Source organism: Gallinula chloropus (genome assembly GCF_964237585.1).
Source record: "Gallinula chloropus genome assembly, chromosome: 1".
Classification (NCBI taxonomy): Eukaryota; Metazoa; Chordata; class Aves; order Gruiformes; family Rallidae; genus Gallinula; species Gallinula chloropus.
Window position 1 is genome coordinate 18,963,531 of NC_140085.1, and position 14,559 is coordinate 18,978,089.

Consider the following 14,559-nt stretch of genomic DNA (forward strand, 5'->3'; position numbering starts at 1 on the left):
AAATCTGAATCAGCATCCTTTCTGCAAGGACAAGGACCCGGGCTCTCCTGTCCTCTCCCCATAGGCCTGACCTCCCTGCAGTTAGCGTGCACACTTGCAACACAGCAAACACTCCTTCCAGCAAATAAATCAAGTCCACACAGTAATTATCTTTCTCCTGGCTGTTGGTCCCATTTGACACATTTGCTGTTTACAGCCCCGGTTTGTGAGGTGCAACAGCTGCTTAAAAATCAGACAGGTTACAATAAAACCAAAACATCTGTTTCATACTGCCCACTTCACAATGCTTCATATGCCAGCTAGGACAGCTCTGGGAGGGCTGCAGGGGTCCTCTTGATCCAATGGAAACAAAGGGACAGAAATACCCAAGGGAGCCCTGCTCCTCCTCTGAGCAGCACACCAGTCTCCAAGCTCCCTGCCTCCATCAGGCTGCTATCCTCTCCCCCGCTGCCCTTCGCACTCTGTCTTCTCTGACACACCTTAGTGGAGCTTCCCAGGGGTGGTAGATGACATCAGAAGATCTTTGTGACCCCCAGGTGGCTTTCCCACCCACCTGCAACCCTGGGAAGGGTATGAAACCTTGAAGCCGCAGGAGAAGATCCAGGCTGGCCCTGGCCAGGAAGGAGACACATGCAGTCATACCACTGGAAAGCCAAGGAGGGATGCAGCCTCAGGGGTCCCTCGCTGCAACCATGCCGGGAGAAGATTTCATGCGCTGGATCAAATCCTGGATCCTGAGGCAGGTCATGGTTCAAGGAGTCGGACTGCCCTCATCCTCCACACCGCAGCCCTCCCCACTCACACTCCCTTGCAATGCAGAGGCAAGAGCTGCAGTTCTTCCCCCTCTCCCACATCTCTCCAGCTGGTGAGACAGTTAACACACACATAAACATCCTTACATTTGCGTGCACGCACACACACACACACACTACACACCAGTATTCCCTGCTCTCCATGTCCGTGGTTGGCATTAAGCAGGATGCTTGTCCCCACTACACTGATGCAAATCAGGAAAACACCAGAGGATGAAGGTGATGCTGGAGAGGAGGCAGAATTGCCACCAAGCTGAGAATGTTCTTGTAGGGTCTTCCTGCTGGGACTTGGAACAGGGTTAGCCCTCGGCCAGGGAAGCCCTCTTTGCTTTTATTTGTCTTTTTTAAAATTCTAGGTTTTCTCTTCTTTCAATACATATAGCTATAGATACAAAAATAACAGATAGGTTTCTCTAGAGATGATTTTTGCACTTTTGGGCTTCTAAAATAATATATCACAATTACTGCGAATGAAAGGGGGAAAAGTTCATTTCCTCTCCCCTTTTCCTGCCCCTCCCCTTCCACCCTGCCTTTCCCACTCCGAATTTCCCCACATAGCCTGGATTTTTTTTCCCTTAGCAGTTTGCTTTCTTTAGAAAATTATAAAGACAAAACCAACAAAAGCACAAAAAAATTTGCCACGTACCCTCCCCCCATGAGTGTGCCCGCTGTGTCCACACGTTCCCTTCAAAGCAAGACTTTTCACCTCTAAATGTTTCCTCTGCTCCATGGCCGTTTGCTTTTCCCTGCTGCCGGGGCCAGATTTTCGCCTGCTGTAAATCAGCGTGAATCCATCTCAAGCCAGAGCTCTGCTGCTTTACACCAACAGAAGCGCACAGTCGTCAATTTATGCTTGATCTGAAGATCTGGCCCACAATTTTTAATGTTTGAAATGGAAGCATGGACAGTAAGGAAGTTCCCAGAAACAGGCAAGGCAAACCCCAGACACTCTTCCCTTGCTGCTTACCAGTGTTCCCTTCCCTTCACCCCACCCCTCGGTTGGTGTAGCACCTCCTGCAGCCCATTTGCTCGTTCCTTCTTAGCACTTCCTGAAATTCATATACTCTCGGTAAAAAAAATAAATAAATCGATCTCTCTATATATGTATATGTATATAACTAAACTGCTGCCACACGGCAGCCACCTGGCTGGAGGGTCCCATCCCTCCCAGCCCCATGGCCTTTTCTTGTCACTATAGTCTCTGCAGTGATGGTCGAGGTCTTGCCCTCGGGCAGGACTGTTCCCGTATTGCTTGCACTCTCCCACGCCTCTGAGGTACGGTACCAGAGTATTTATTCTATATATATATATATTTACGTATATATATATATTTATAAATTTTTGTTTGCCTGGTTCTTTTTCTTGCAAATCCTTTGGAACTGCTGCTGGGGAGAAGCTAGAGAAACATGCTCCCCATGCTGGCGGCCGAACGCTCCCTCCCTGCACCCCAGGGACCCTCATCTGTTCCTCTTGCTGACTCCATCACCCAGCTCCAGCTCGGATGGGAGTGGGGAGCTGCGGTCCCCTGTCCCCAGTCTGCCAGGCCCATCTGACTCCTCTACTTCCCCAGGTGAGGGGGTGTCCTTGCAGAAGTCCGTCACCCAGGAGGGCATTGAGAGGAAGCCACGGGGGTCAACGGTGTAGAAGGGCTTGGCGTGGTGGGCAGCAGGGCGGCGGGGCGAGGGACTGGTGTGGAGGCTGCTGGTGCTGCTGCACTTCTTCACCAGCGTCAGCCCTGGTGGTGGGGGCGAGAAGAGGGAGGTCAGCGACAGGCTGCTGAGGGTCTCCGAGGGCTCGCTGTTGTTGCCGCCCCCACGCAGGCTGCTGCCCGCCCCCTCCTCATCTGAGGGGTCCATGGAGTCGTGGTGGGTACAGCCAGGGCTGGTGCTCCCACCACTGCTGTGGCTGCGCTGGTGACGACAGATGCTTCGCAGACTGAAGAGCCCCCGGCCCCGCAGACTCCGACGGCGGGAGGTGGGGGAGAGGGGGGCTGGCAGGGGTCTTTGGCTGCCAGCAGCTGGCATGGGGCACAGAGCTACTGGAAGGTCCAGGGTGCACTGGGGAGAGTCACTGAGGTTGAGGCTGTCCTCCAGAGTGGTCTGCAGGCTGCCCACTGAGCTGCTGCTCCGGCTGTCCAGCGAGGTATCACTGTCAGGGGCCTGGGGAGAGGAGAGTGAAAACACAGTTCTCAGGAAAAAGACAGGAGGGGGAAAGAGACTTTGACTTTTAGAGTTTTTTTGAATGCTTTGAGGTGTGAAAGTAAAACACAGTTACAGAACGGGAAAAACTCCAATTCCTCTCCTCCTCTCCTCAGCCAGGGAAGGCAGCTGTAAACCACCTGAGCAATGCTACAAAGCACCCAACCATGCAGCTTGCCCAGGGTATTCCCTTCTAGGCAGGAGGAAAGGGTCAATATTTTGAGCTCTGATTTCATTCTGGTCCTCCCATGTGAAACAGTCCACCAAAGAGAAGAGGTGCTGGGTCTGTGAGCTTTACAGCTCCTGCTGCTGGACTGTCCCTGACCACTGGTGGTCCAGCTGAGGCTCCTTGTGGGCCCTCAGTCTTGTCTTCCTCCAACACAGGCTGTGAACACATCAAAACCATCAGCTGGGCAGAACTCAGGAGACTTCTGTACATAAACTGCCCCTCGAAGAAATTTAGTAATGTTTGGGGAGAGAAAAGAGGCCTCATGGTTCTTCTGACCAGCACTAGTTGCAGTGTTGGTATTTGGGACAGAAAGGTAGAGTCCTCATCCAAGAGGAAGGGGAAAGATCCTTTATTTCTTATATCAGGGCTCCTTTAGTCAAGCTGCATTTCAGCTGTTCTCAGGAAATTGGTCTGTGCAGTGAGATTATCACTGGGACACAGCACTGGGAATGGAACCGGTCTCCTGAGGCCTAGCTATTGAATACAGTCTGCATTGCATAATCAGAAGTTTACCAATTTCTCCTTTACAGCAGTTCCATATTTTTGCCCTAGTGGTATGCCAGCTCTAGAGCTCTTTCTTTTCATGTCTAGACTTATATCAGAAGTTTCAGCACCTCAACAACTCAGTGGCCTCAGCTCAAGGCTAAATTTATCCCTGGTGAATTTATACACATTTGTATTGTGCCAACAGTGTCTGCCACATAGAAGTGGATAACATGATTTTATTTTTTAGTTTGTCTGGAATAGAGTGTCCCTGTACACCTCAAACAGGAATTGTTCATAGAGTATCATCCAAGAACAGTAACAGGGATCTCTATTGGACTTTCATCTCTGCCTCCTCTGCTCTTCAGAGACACTTGATATTCCCACAGCACTTTTATTCTTCTCTTTCATTAGTGAGAAATAGCTGTCGTTTCAGAAAGAGAGAGCACCTTTCTGGGATCTAAGGGCTAAGTGGGCAGGGGAAAACAGTGAGCTTTGGGACGCTGTGTGTGGATGTGGCATGAAGGGTTGTGGAGGAGGTAGGTGGGAGAAGCCTGTTCCAACCAAGCAGGTGTGTGATCCAGAGTCATGGTGCTAATTGGAGCTGAGGTGGTTGTGCAGCTGCCATCTCCCTGGCTCACTCTGTGGCTGCTGTGCATGCAGGTGTCTGCAGCGTGTTCAGCGCTCAGTGCAGGGGACCCAGGGGTGAGTGAAAAGTTGATGTGATTTCATCTTCATGTGGGGCTAGCTGCACCTGTCAAACACCCCTTTGCTATACAGCCTTCTCTCCTCCCCCACCCTCCTGCATTCTGCAGTCCACTGTTCTCCTCAAACAGGTTAGATCCAGGTCACCCAGCCCATGAACACAGCTAGCTGTCTCCTTTTTCTGCCCTCCCCCCTGTTCAGACCCACTATTTGGCTGTGATGTGAAGATCAAGCTTTCCTAGTTAGGCCCTCACCTGATGAAGAAGCGAACAGTTCACACTTGGAGATCTCAGTGATGCCCATGAGCCTTGCAGAGAGATCTTAGGAAGGTTGTGTGGACAAGAGGGTTTCTCAGGTCCTGACTGGGTGGCGGAGATGGCTGGGTGGAAAAATTCTGCTGGTACAGGTAATAGAGGGCAAGATGCACCTGGAGAGAAGGGACTGGGAGGGACTGACAAAGAATGACCAAAACAAATGGAGAGGAGAACAGAAACAAGAATAAAAAAAAAGTTGAAGAGTTCTCTGATTTCATTTGGTGCCTTTGCTGTTGTTACACCAACAGTCCTGCAAGTTTAGTATATGAAGGATATTTAGTAACACACACACGTGGCCAAGAAGCCTCAGTCTAGTGTTCACGACACGGGTCCTGCTTTCTACCTACAGACCAAAATTTGCACCAGAATCAGAAGATCTAACATGGCTTGGAGCCATAAAGCAACATCTCAGCATGCATCTCCTGTTGTGGCTCTCAGAGAAATGATGAGCCACAGGGCCTTGATTCAACTATGTACCACTGCCAGAGGACTTTCATCCCAGATCCTGCAAGGCAAGGGGTGAAAGGAGATAAACTTATGGCTTGGGAAACCTGGGGACCACAGGAGGCCAGAGCTTGATTAAGAGTAGAACTGGAGCACTTCCACCAACGACAGGCATTATTACCTAACTCTGAACCTGTACCCAAGGAGACTGGTCTCAGGGGGAACAATGCTTTACTGTGCTGAGTGAGCACAGTTCATCCAGCTGAAACATCAGAGGATGTTCCTGGTCTGTCCTCACTCTTCTCTTACCATGCATGGGTGCACTACTGTGAATGGGAATAAGCTCTTTCACAGTACTTCACATAGGCAAGTCTGAGGGAGGATATAAGATCTAGCAGCAAAAGAAGGAACTGCTTCTCATCCCATTCTTGAAGACTGGCAAAATGAAAGCTAATTCTTGGTTACTGTAATTCCATATCACATTAACACCACTACTGGCATGGGGGAGGCAGGAGAGAGGCAGATGAGCTGAACCAACCCACACTTCCAGCAGACATGGAGAATGATGAGAGCTGTGCTCACCTTTGGTATTTTCATGCTTTAGCCAAGACTGGACTGAGTCGAAAGGAGTTTTCTCCATTTCACACAGATAGCTGTCCGGATTTGTGGAGCTGTCTGCACTGGATATTGGCAGCAGGCGTTCCTCCAGATCACCTACCCCATTGGAGTCAGGGCTGTCCTGGTCATCCTGCTGGAAAAAAACCAGAGCTCAAAGCCTTGTGAACTTTAATGGCAGATGACAGAGCAGACTTGTCAAAGCCTTCAAGAAGGGCTGATTCTGAAGATATTGCCAAGTTAGCTAAGAAATGCTCATGTTTCCAGCCCAAATACCCTAAATGTTGGCTCATTCAGAGGAAGTTACTGACAGGAATGCAGAGAACTTTTAAAAACATATGCCACTTTATTTTTCCCCTCAAATCCTTCTCCATTATATGTCTCTATGAAAAAGCTCTTTAAAACTGACCAGAATTTATATCCCTCAGCATGAACACTTGGGTGAATAGAGAGCGCTTCAAATGAGCAGGGACAGAAATACAGCACACGGTGCAACATGCCCATGACTGCCTGGGGCTAACCTTGATCTCCTTAGGACTCAGCTGAGAAGTGCTGCGATTGTCTGATTCATCTCCTAGAAGGATGGAAGAGGACTTGTCTGAGTTGAGGGATAATGCTTCCATTTCAGCCAGCTGGACCTGCAGGAAGGGAAAGGAGCTGTCATGGGTCATGCCTGGCATCCATATTTAAAGCAGTCACACTGTTTACGGTGGATAAGTGAGAGCCTGTAGACCCAAGATCAATTTTAGGTTATATTCCTTGGATACATCAGGTATTGCCTAACCCAGACCAGGGCTGGGCAGAAGAATCCACTTTTTAAGGAAGGTTGAACATATGAACTGCAAGCAGCCCACCACCGGTTCATGCTCCTCTAGTGCCAGAATTGGAGGAAGGAGTCCTGAATCTGTCCCAGGGATACAGCTGGCACAAGGCCCTGCAAGTAAAGCCAGGTGGGGAGAGGGCTCCCTCAGGCCGGTGACAAGGCTGAGGGGTAAGTAGACCTCTCTCTCTGAAGGCGCCACAGACAGCCCTGCTTAAACGTGAAAGTGCTTTCATTCCAGGGACAGTCATGCCTCTTGCAGTCCATGCCAATATCATGCTTTACATATTATCTTACCTTCATCACTGAAACCCTGTTTCCCTCCAGCTTCCCTGCATCTTTCCTCTCCTCTCACCTCTAACCCACCCAAGACCTCAACTAACACGATGTCCCACCTGTTCTCCAGCTCTAAACTCATCCTTCCCACCCACTTATACTTGTGCTCTCTTGGTTTCTGAAACCAACTGTGATCGCTGTGTCTTTCTCATCCTGGAGTTTCAGCTTCACTCCAACCCCAATGCCTGACCTGGCTTCATCTTTTGGGCTGTTTCATACCTCATGTTCCCCTTTCCCATCCTCTTTCCTCCAAGTTCTCAATTCCCCTCTGCCTGACATCTCTCCCCCATCACATCCCCCTGAAAAGCATCTCCTTTTCTAGCAGCCTAAGCAGCTGCTCTGTCGCTCCTGTGCTTGACTTTCTGTCACTGGTCACTAGAGTCCTGCCAGTTTCCACCACCAGCATACTTGACTTTTGAGAATTGTAATCTGGGTTGTCTGAGTCTTGTTTGCTCGGATAACTTGCTTCCTGGCCATTTATCTTGACCTTCCCTGTGTTTGTGTTTGCAAGAGGCGTGTACCACTTTTGTGCTACAAGAGCAGGTGGAACATTTTGAGAGATGACTCCTTCGAGCTGGGAGTTTAGTGGCTTGTGCCAATGCCAGAGACTGAAGAGGTCTCCATCTGAGTGATAATGCACTTTGAATAAACAGGATGAAAAAACAGAGCTGGATTTAAATCATGGGCACAAATGGCATCCTTCTTGGGATATTATTCTGACACAGGAACATGGTGCCGTTCAACCATGAAGATGGCCCAAAATCAACAACGTCTGCTCAGAGCACAGATGCACCAGAGAGCCCACACAGAAGTTATATCAAGCACACCACACAGCCACCAGTCAGCAGCTACTTGTGTGAAGAAACAGAGTCTTCATTCAGTCCCACTTAATGTGCGTGCTCATCCGTTACTCGCCTAAGTGCTTGTTACACCAGAAGAGCCTTACAGCTGTGCTTGTAGAGACACGAGCGTGAAATGTGATAACATCTGCCACTACCTTCTCCTTCCATAAAAAAGGGTTTCTACAAAAGCCAGAATAGTCTGCTCTTCACTGAACTGCTTGCTCACAAATTGTGGCCACCCTGGGATCTACACAAAAAAACATAACCAATAAAGTCATGAATAGATAAACTGCACGTGTGGAAACACGACTCAGCGCTGCTCACTGGCAAACTCTGACCCTGGCTGAACACACTATCGGCCACCAATACACCGATGTCTAACCATCAACCAGCCCAAGAGTGAAAGTACAGCGATGACAAGAGAAGAGGATAGGGGTATGAAAAAAAGATGTTTGGTTCTTCTTACTTCCCTAACCGTAGAATATTTCAATTCTTCTGACCAAAGATGAGGAACAAAAAAATATTTTAAACTGCACTGGGAGGAGAAGGGGCTCTTCACTAGGAGTACAATGCATGAAAACTGCCAGGGGCATCGACCTGAGACACTGAACCATGCATACATATCCCTTAGAAAATAACCACTTGCCTTCAAAAGAGACCCACGATTACAAAAATCCTTAATTGTACAAATAATTGGTTTGAAAATAAGATGCCGGCAACATAACTGTGAGAGATGCTGAGCACTTCTACTCAATGCAAAAAAAAAAAGCTTAGCACATACTAATAACTTCAAGTATATGTTTAAGTGTTGTGGCCATCCTCTGCACTCAGGATCTTGACAGATTAAGCTGCAAGTGAAATGGGAGTGAGCATTTTTGGCTAATGTGTGATTTTTGTCACAAGGGCAGAGTTAAGGGTGATTTGGCAGGCAGCAAGTGTACTATTTTGTTCAAACACACACATATTGAATAGGATTAGATAAGAACTGTTCTGCCTATAAAATTTGCTGTCAATTACTTCTGAGGTAGTACAATTCAGTCTGTGCATACAATGGATGTTCAGATATGTTGATGGATCAGAGTACACTCTTATTTAATGGCTGGGCATCGCTCGTGTTAGTGCTGGGACAAGTCTAGCTGTGACTCCACGTAGTGAATTCCTGTTGGATATACTTCAGTGTTTTTTATACTATGAAATAGGAAGAGAAGATCACAACCAACTGTAACTTAAAATCCTGAGCTGTAGTTTTGATTCATATGATCAGAAATAAAATATCTACATTTTATTACTAAAGTTATTCCTGCATATATATAAATAAAAATCTTTTCAACTCCACATTTTAGAAGTATTGAAATATCAATTTTGAAAAATAATGTATGGCTCTGTAGCAGCCATTAGAAAATATGATCTAAGAATAAGTCTTTGGTTGTGATTAATCTGTTATACTCTCTGCTGTGGCTTGCACTTGAAGACTTTGCTGTCTAGCTTCCTTGCTGGAAGGTAAGAAAATCTTTTATTGTTGTCTTCATTCCTAGGCAGGATACTGAAGGCTATCTGGAAAGTTCTCAAATGCATCAAACTATCTGCAAATGACTTAATTTTGGGGTAATTGTTCCAGAAGGCCTTAGAAGACCTGAATTTCTGAGAAAACTGAGCACCAACTGCTGAATATATAAGGACTTACGTAAAGAAGTGGAAAACACAGTTAATTGAAAACTGGTTATACAGCTGGATTAATGCAGCATTCATTTGTGGAGTGCTGCAGTACTGGTAAACTACAGCAGTGCTCACATTTTGATACTTTCAAAGGCAAGCTATAGGGACAAGCAGATAGCTGACAGGCTGAAAAAAATTGTAGTGCGTCAGAACTATGCATCTGAAACAAAAATATTGTTTTCTTCAAACATGGATAGAGTAATCTGCCAATGAGCGCTCTCTTCCCAAGTTTCCCAGTTGCTTTGTAAGCAATAGCAATATATCAAGTTAGGTATGGGGAAGAGATGGTGAAGATTGCCACCGACGTACTTATTTACTGTCTGGTAAGCCACGTTACTGTTACAAATCTAACCATGACCACAGCACTTACATACAGTAAAACGGTTTCAGAAACAAAATTAGATCTGCTACTCACCTAACTTCTCCCAGACTACTTTGCTTCTGACGTTTCACAACCGGGAAAGACTAATTGCTTTGGAAGTAGTTTTCCAAAGCATCCACTAACTCTAGAAGCACAAGTCTAAGCCATTTGGTGTCCTGCTCTTAGCAACAACCCATTTGTCAGCTAGCAGGTTCTACATCAGAAAAGAGACTCTCAAACTTTCTCAGTGGGCCCATTTTTATTTATTTTTTGCTCAAACTAATTAACTGGTTTTCACCACAAACCAATCCTTGCTCACAGATGGTGACTATTCAACAAGGCATTAAAGTATGTGCTTAATTCATCAACCTCAACAGGGGAATAACCAAGCACATACTTAAAATGAAGACAAAATGCGTGCTTGAATCTCCTACTGAATTCCTCCTGAGTGCTGTCATTGGGGTTAGATCCTTTGAGTCCTCCATACAACATGATCTTGAACCTCTGTTTTTCTTGCTGAATTGAACACAACAAGAGCTGCCAGGATGCCTCCATAGTAATTTCTCTACAGCTCATTCAGTTCCTCCTGACCTGTGTCCTGGCACATCTCATCTTTCCACCACCTCAAACATCCCCCTGTGGCTAAGGAGAGCAGGCCTGTACTAGAGGCAGTACCAGCAATTCATGGCATAACACAGGTCAACGAGCTCTCTGCCTACACAATCTAGAGCCATAAGCACACACTGGACAACCTGCAGACATGTGGGTGTGTGTGTGCAGGTCTTGGGATGAGAGTCCCCTCACGCATCCTCGTACGCAGGTTACCTCTTGCTTGTCATGGTTACACTTCTCGCACATGGCCGGCGAGGAGTAATGATGGAAGACGGAGCCCGATAGGTTATCGATGATCATTAACTCCCCGTCGAAGGAGTCCTTAATAATTAAAGAGACACTGTCCAGCCATAAGTTCTCCTAGGGGACAAGAAAGGGGGGAGGATGGGAGAGATCATTTTAAGAATGCCGATGTTTTTTTGCTTCAAAGTTTCATGTGAATTTGGGGCTGGGTTCTCCACCCTGACTCATCTGGAGCAGCACCTTGTTCTGCAGGTACCTTCACAGGGTCACTGGGGGAGCAGTGCTCCCTAGGGTGTGTAAAAGTGCCAGAGTTCAATGTAGAAAAGAAAAAAAAGAAAGAAAAGAAAAAGAAAAGAAGGGACTGTCTTCACTCACTGTCAGCGCACCATGGCACTGCTCACACCTCCCTTCAGCTCTGCTGGAGTGCCTCACTCTTGATCTGCCATTTCCCCTGCTCTCTTCTCCTGAGCTTCTCTCTCAAATTTGCTCCTAATGCATCTACTCCATCCCTCTGCTACACACCCTCTTCTTCCTACACCCTGATGACAATGAACAGGACTCTCTGTTGTCACAGCCTTACCCTCACATGAAGCTATGAACTCAAAAGTCTACCCCTGACAGCAAACCTCTCACCCTGAGGTGGAAGAGTCTGTCTACTACTGCTAAGCCCTCAGTCATCTAGGCTGCCCAGCTTCCCCCACAGCTGCTTGCAGCAGTCCAGTTGGTAAACTCAAAGGTGTACTCACCTGTGCTGGAGAGTAACATCTCATGCACAGACGTCCTTCAGGATCTGTTCTCCCACCGCCACCTCCCGATCCTGCTCCTTTTTCCTGTCCTGAATTCGAGGAGCCTGACTTGCGGGAGCACAGCCCGTGTGCAATTTCCAGCTCAATCTCAGCATCCATTTCTGCATCCTCCTGGGCCTCCTTGTTGCTGTCGTCAAGATGTTTCATGAGCACAGCTACCACCACATTGATGAGGACAAACTGGGCTGTGAGCACAAAGCTGACAAAGTACAGTGGGGAGATGAACTGCAGGTTGCTGAGGCAGCTCCGGTCATCGTGGCTACAGTCACGCAAGGTATCCTTGAGGAAAAGTTGGGTTTGAGAGGGAACGATGGAAGGAAGGAAGGAAGGACTAAAGTAAGAATACAAGCTTGGCTGCTCTTTCTGTCACAAAACACTCATGTCAATGGAAAGAACAGGGCAAGCATTTCTATCACCCATCATGCTCTGGGACCATGAGGTCCTCAAAGAATCAAGGACACTTTCTAACCATGTGGTCTCTGCTTCAGAGCAAATATATCCAAAAGTGTACAGAGCAAACTACTTCCAGATCATCACACGCATCATATGTTGCTGCCACTGTAGCCACACACATGAGCAAGAACAAAACCAAGCAGTCTGGTACTACCTTCTCCCATTCAGAATCAAAACCACTGTATGTGTTCAAAGAAATTTCCTCTCTCTCTGTCCTTTGAAGGAAGGAAGTATTTATTTTGCATTGCCCTGGTAGGTCAGGGCATGGGTAACTCCCATGGATGGGTGCCATGCCCAGGTTCACCTATGCTCAGCTTTGATAACAAGCCTTATAACATTGGATATTCCCTTTTAGCCTGGACAGCTGTCTTGTTCCTCCCAAGGACGATTTGCACTTTTCTCAGCCATATGTCTTCAGGACTAGGTGAGCCAAATGTCTGAGTTACCATGGTGGGAAGGGTTACTCTCACCCAAGCAAGGACCTTATCTAGCAAGCGAGAACCTGTGCTCCTTCCCTTTTTTACCACAAGCACTACTGAAAGGACTACATATTAGATTTCTCTTTCCCCACAATAGGGACATTCACACCACTGAGGCCCAGTTACCTTCATGATCCCATTCCAATTGTCACCTGTGGACACCTGGAAGAGTGTGAGGAAGGCCATCCCAAAGTTCTCAAAGGTGGCATGGCGGCTCATGCCCTCACAGGGGTTCTCATCATTGCATACTGAAAGGAAGGGAATCACAGCTATCAGTGGAGGAACGCATGGCTGGCCCTGAGATCAACAGCAGGAACTGGGTAAGGGGCCTCTCGCAGCCTGGAGACCTCAGGTAACAGCCTTAGCACCTTGCCCAACAGCTGGCTATTACCCAGCAATAAAGAAAAATCCCTGATGGCTCAGAACCTGTATGTCAGGCAGTGTATTGCTCATTCTGCTGCCCTTCTAGATTAATATTCTATGGCAAGAAATGTAAATAAGCCTACCCTGAGTTTTTCCTGTAATCTTGAAGGCAATATCACAGTAGGCAGGGCAGACAAAAGCAAAAGTTAAAGAATGAAAGAGAAACCAGACACTGCTATTATTTTGTTGGGCTGTTAGGACAATAACAATTTAGAGGGAAATTAATCTTATATCAATTACACATAAGGGAGAATAAAGGCCATCAAGTAATTCAGTCCCTCTATTGAATGAGTACTTATTTTGAGAAATCTGATCTTCCCAGCAGGTCTGTAGCTCACAAGGGAGCATGGTCTGCTTGAGACTTACCCAGTTTTCCAAAGAGCTCAACTCCTAGAGCAGCATAGATGAAAAAGAGGAGCATGAAAAGAAGTCCGAGGTTTCCCACCTGAAAACAAACAGCATGGTCAGCCTACTCAAAGCCCATTTCATCTGTACAGATGTTTCCGTCTTTGAAAGCATGAAGAGAACAGCAGCAAATTCCCAGTGTACAAATGTAACCACACAATTTCTCAATATCAGCAATGGCACCACTTGCAACTGGGCTTGAAGGATGCTCTTTTCCCAGTTGCTGCCACTCTGGCAAGAGCTCTTACTGTAGTCCAGCCAGGACTAACTGCAGTGTGCCATTTCTGGGCCAGGTGAAGAGAAGCACATGGGAACAGAAAGCAAAGCCAGTTTGGCTGGGTGAAGGACAAGCTATAGATTACAGTATAATAGCTCAAATCCTGATTTCAGAGTCTCCAGAAGCTGCTGTTTTGAAGCCCTCCAATACAAGGATTGCTGTTTCATGGTTCACAAAGGCAGCACTGTCACCAGCAACATGGGCATTGCTCCACTCTTTCAATCACTGCTTGCCTCTGAATCTCCTGTCTCCTGGCACATGGGGCAGTCAGGTTATATATGAAGAGCAGGTGGGGAGTTTTGAAAGAGTTTGGCTAAACAATAACAGAAAATGCCAGTAATGGTAAGTACACTGTTGGTGGAGCAAGAGAAGGCAGGAAAAAATTAAGGACTCAACTGGTATATAGGTGTTTTTGGAAAACTGAACAGGGTCTGGTCTGAATGCGGGTGGGTCACTGGGCCTTTGTAAGGATCATCCACTTCAGGAGCCTAATTTAGTCATTGCAACTGCTGTGCCATCCAAACTCAGGAGATAAATGAATGATTCAGCCCACCCACTCCTCTGGGCTGCCAGATTCTGTCTCCCTACATACTCAAGTGGAAGAAACTATTTCTGATGACTAAATTGGACACCATAGTAAATGCTCTGAACACACTGCATCTACAGGGCATTAAGAAAAAGGTGCTAATAAAACTTAGCTAAGGGCTAAATTTCCAAAGAGATCTTTAAAATTAAAGCTCTAGTCACTATTAAGAACTGTTGCAGTATAACAAAGACAGGGAGGGAATTGAAGCAGGACAACTGGAGATGCCTTATATGCCATTAGCAAGCCAAAATCCCTGATGTGAGTCTGTGCTCTAGCAACATAAAGAGAAAGGTCGAGAGGAGGAAGAAGTGCAAGGGAAAGGACAGCTTATTTTAAACTGCTTCTTTTGGCAAAGCCAATAAATCTTGGAGAATAATATTACAGATAATTCAATTGTCCC

The 14,559-nt window shown here is 46.9% G+C and overlaps 1 protein-coding gene across 1 annotated transcript in view; it reads right to left on the bottom strand.

Annotated features, from left to right (window-relative positions):
- Positions 1-2,269: 2,269 nt before the first annotated feature.
- The window catches only part of CACNA1I (calcium voltage-gated channel subunit alpha1 I), a gene marked incomplete at both ends in the record, with an annotated part of 153,010 nt that continues 140,720 nt past the window's right edge, over positions 2,270-14,559 (bottom strand). Inside the window, 8 exons of the mRNA XM_084279078.1 lie at positions 2,270-2,971; positions 4,682-4,878; positions 5,768-5,936; positions 6,322-6,438; positions 10,701-10,847; positions 11,477-11,815; positions 12,595-12,716; positions 13,258-13,336. Of these exons, the coding sequence (XP_084135204.1) occupies positions 2,270-2,971; positions 4,682-4,878; positions 5,768-5,936; positions 6,322-6,438; positions 10,701-10,847; positions 11,477-11,815; positions 12,595-12,716; positions 13,258-13,336 (1,872 nt within the window). The remainder of the gene's footprint in view (positions 2,972-4,681; positions 4,879-5,767; positions 5,937-6,321; positions 6,439-10,700; positions 10,848-11,476; positions 11,816-12,594; positions 12,717-13,257; positions 13,337-14,559) is intronic.